Source organism: Sphaeroforma arctica (genome assembly GCF_001186125.1).
Source record: "Sphaeroforma arctica JP610 unplaced genomic scaffold supercont1.738, whole genome shotgun sequence".
Lineage (NCBI taxonomy): Eukaryota > Ichthyosporea > Ichthyophonida > Sphaeroforma > Sphaeroforma arctica.
This window is the reverse complement of record NW_014039820.1, coordinates 1-3754: the sequence shown is the minus strand read 5'-3', so window position 1 is coordinate 3754 and position 3754 is coordinate 1. Positions and strand designations below refer to the sequence as shown.

At 42.9% G+C, this 3754-nt stretch overlaps 1 protein-coding gene across 1 annotated transcript; it reads right to left on the bottom strand.

Annotated features, from left to right (window-relative positions):
- Window positions 1-593: 593 nt before the first annotated feature.
- On the bottom strand, window positions 594-3659 carry SARC_08315 (hypothetical protein; the record flags this gene model as incomplete). The annotated part of the gene is made up of 9 exons (XM_014297710.1): window positions 594-752; window positions 1064-1132; window positions 1536-1627; window positions 1922-1999; window positions 2181-2321; window positions 2512-2644; window positions 2903-2953; window positions 3155-3325; window positions 3492-3659. Coding segments are annotated over 9 exons (1002 nt in total), but the record flags the coding sequence as incomplete, so codon positions are not given.
- Window positions 3660-3754: the final 95 nt, after the last annotated feature.

The window sequence follows — 3754 nt, the reverse complement described above, 5'->3', positions numbered from 1 at the left end:
CCGACTAAATGCGAATGGTTATGAAAATATATGCGGGCTTGTATCCAGTGACGCTGATCTGTGTGCAAAAGTAATTTAAGTATGCGATTTAACTATACGCACATAATTCACTATGTGCATAGTGTGCGAGTTTCTAGATACTTGTTGCCTGGGCAAATAACTGAATATCCCGATTTATATACCTGTCACGTATTTATATCACGTATTTATATACCACTATCTAATGCCGCGCTATTTAGATATAGATCGATAGTCACTATATGCCTGAACACAGTTGTATGCGCACGATTTTCTACTCTCGGTTAGTCATGAACCCGTGCAACTCTTACCGCGTGTACGTACTTTCAAAACGATTAGAGACATATTCCGAAATGCGTACATACACGAATCTGAACATAAAGTACTAGACATCCAATAAATGAGATAGTTCTTCACATTTATAGTACAGTCTTCGTCTTTCGTGATATTTTTTCCTTGCGTACAAATGGAAAGCTCTACTTGTGTCTGGGCACCTTCAAATCGCCAGAAACCCCATTTTATACGTAATGGGTACTCAAAAGCGGCACATCTCCAATAATTCTCTATCTACCATACATGGAACATTCGCCTGTCTGATACCAGCCTTTCTTTATTATAAAAATATGTTCAAGTCTCTATGATATTACACAGTCAGTTTGGTGCGCCTTCTCCGCTGCTAACTGAGGTGCTTCGCCCTCCGAATTCAGTATGGTCTCTGACGCCTTGTTTTTTACCTGATTGAAATGAAACAGGGATATAGAATATCAGTCTCGAAGTACACAAGTGTTTGTAGGTATGTAGATACATACAAACTCGTATCCACGTCACTCTTGTATATATATCTGAGCGAAACAAAGATAGCTGAAGTGAGCTATGACACCAACGCGAGTCATCCTTTCATACAGATGCAAATGATAGTACAGTTATACCCATCGAGCAGCTCCTAGGAGCTTCCGCTCAGCGTCACCGGATGCACAGTCACTAGGCGTTTCGATCTAGCTATCAGATTTCATGTTTTTCGCACGTAGACAAAAAAGTCACTCACCAAGGCTTTGTACGCGTTTGCATTTCCGTATTTCCCTGCCCAGTGCAGTGATGTGTTTCCGGCTTTATCCTGTGGGTTTGAAGTTTCAGATAAAATCGCGGAATAACGTTTTAAAGAGAACGTAGGATCTGAACTTTTAGGGTATAGGGGTTCCAAATTAACTTTGTGAGCGAGTGAGTGCATAAGGTATCTATACCAGACGACGTCTCAGTATGTGGTCGAATGTTCCTCTGACAGAACTAATACTACACTCGCGGATCTGTCAAAGTCCTTCGACCTCTAATTCGTTGCCCATATTGCGACTTGTCAACTGTCCTATCGTAGCCCATCCTCATCATAAGTCGATTGTATTGGTACACGTTCAGACTAAAGATAACCCAGGGAATAAACACAGAGCCTGCTGCTTAAGTAGAGATATCTACTTACAGATATACACTTAGACATACACCTATATGGAGCTCTTTGCACATACCTGTGCATCAACATCAAGCGCATTCAATTGGCAAAGTTTGTCAATCGACTTCGGCGTGTCCTTCGCGGCGGCCCAATGTAAGCACGTCCAGCCTGCGTTAATGATGACCACAGACCCGAAATAATGATATGTGGATAAAAATATAAATAATCCGGAAATACACTATAGCCATGAAATTGCAACATATATATAGTCTACATGTCGAAGTCGTGCATGCTACAACGTTGAATGCATGTGATTTTAGGACATGCGTATACAGTTGTCACGCTCGAGGCAAAAATTAGACCGCAAGTCGGACATATAGTCAAAAGTACCCATCTTCGCTGAGTGTACAAGTATACGGTAGCTTCGGTGCAATCAATCGAGAGTAAGTGCAGTCTGCATACCTTCTGCATCGCCATAAGTCGCGTCGGCCCCGCCCTTGATGAGTTCCTCCATCACCTTGAGACTGACATGCATGCTGGCTGTATCACGCGCACGTGTGAGCGGGTGAAGAAGTATAGACGATTGGCGAACATCACGCAGGGCAACCCAATACTTCAAATGAAATCAGAATTGAATGTCGACCCCTTGGTGATACCATAGATACAAGTATAATGCTGCAAATGTGCAATAACTGCGCGATTGCTAGAGTACCCAACACACCGTGTATCAGTGAAGTGTAACCCATAGCATCCTTTGCCTCTGGATCAGCTCCTAAACTCAGAAGGTATTTGAGAACCTCTGCATGGTCTCCCCGCGCGGCTCCTATGAGAGGTGTTTCCTTCGACGCCAGATTTAATATGTCTGAACAGAACATACGAAGGACCTTTTGATTAGCTATCGTAAATCATTTGGCCAACAGCGTGAGACATAGAAAACGCTTCAACTAGATATTGGGAACAACTCTGTAAAAGCGATACTGGCGGTCTAAAGAATGAAGACCAGGCGAAGGCACTATCGTGGATAGCAATATGTTAATCTGAATATCGATTACCTTTATCTACCCCACTCTCCAGAAGAACCTTGACACACTCCAGGTAACCCTCGGAAGCAGCTATATGTAGAGGAGTAGCTCCGGTGTCGTCGTACAGCTTATCTTCATCCTTCAGCCAGTCTGGGTCTCCTTTCTGATATTGTAGATGCGTCGAGAAGACTGTTAGAAGCGATTTTCCAACGTCAACGCACATGCCATCGACTAGACTATACGCTGCAGATTCAAATTATTTCACAAATTGCACAATCGAAGCCGATTACGATACACCTACCCAGCACAATTTACAGCAGGCAGGAACACATCAATACAGAACCTCAAAACCAAAATGCGATCCTGTTCCGATAAAACGTGATGTCGACAGAAGAATTAAATAGTATAGTGATTTACATACCAGCGCCTGTCTAAGGTCTTCAGTTTTTCCCGATCTAGCAGCGGCAAATACCTGGATAGATTCAAGATGTCGAAACGTGATTGTGGTGAATATTAACATCAATTCCAGGTGTATCTGGCCTGCGTCAGAAAACCTGTAGGTTTTTTCAAACCTCCCCACGTACAACATCCTCATACATATATGAATACGTTGGCCTCGAGTGAATCTATCCGTATCATCGTAAACGTACAAGTGTGTGATTTGCAAACGCACCTTGGTTGGTTCAACTTCTGCTGCACTGGATATAAATCCCTCCAAGACCCCCACCCGGGGATACTTGGAGAACATCTGCACCCAGCCTTTTAGTGTACCAACTTCATCCTCTGTCAAGTCTACCAGGTTATCAGTTACTAAAGTGGGTATGTCCGCTTCATCCAACGAACCCTGCATAGATGGAGTGTTAGACTGAGATCACGAGTAGTCATGCTAAACTTCATCACCAAGATCTATGGAAATAATTTCCGTTGAGTGATGTACGAGTGCAAGTAAACTTTTCTATGAGCTTTTGAAGCTGATTTCTCGACAAACGCTGATAAAAAATGTTGATCACCTTCGCTAAGCATCGAGAAGCATCTCTTCCAGCGAAAAGCCTGTATCCACCACCTTTTCCATAGTGTTGCGATCCTGAGGACACGTCATAGACTATGCCATTGAGAGCTAGGCAGAGCTCCCTACCATCCTCGCCTGAAAGCGTAGAGTTCGATAGCACCACGTTTAGCTACTACAACTAAAGGGTGGTGTATGTATTTTTATGATGCATGTATGCTGGTATATATGTTTGAATATATACAAATACATATCCATACATGTATA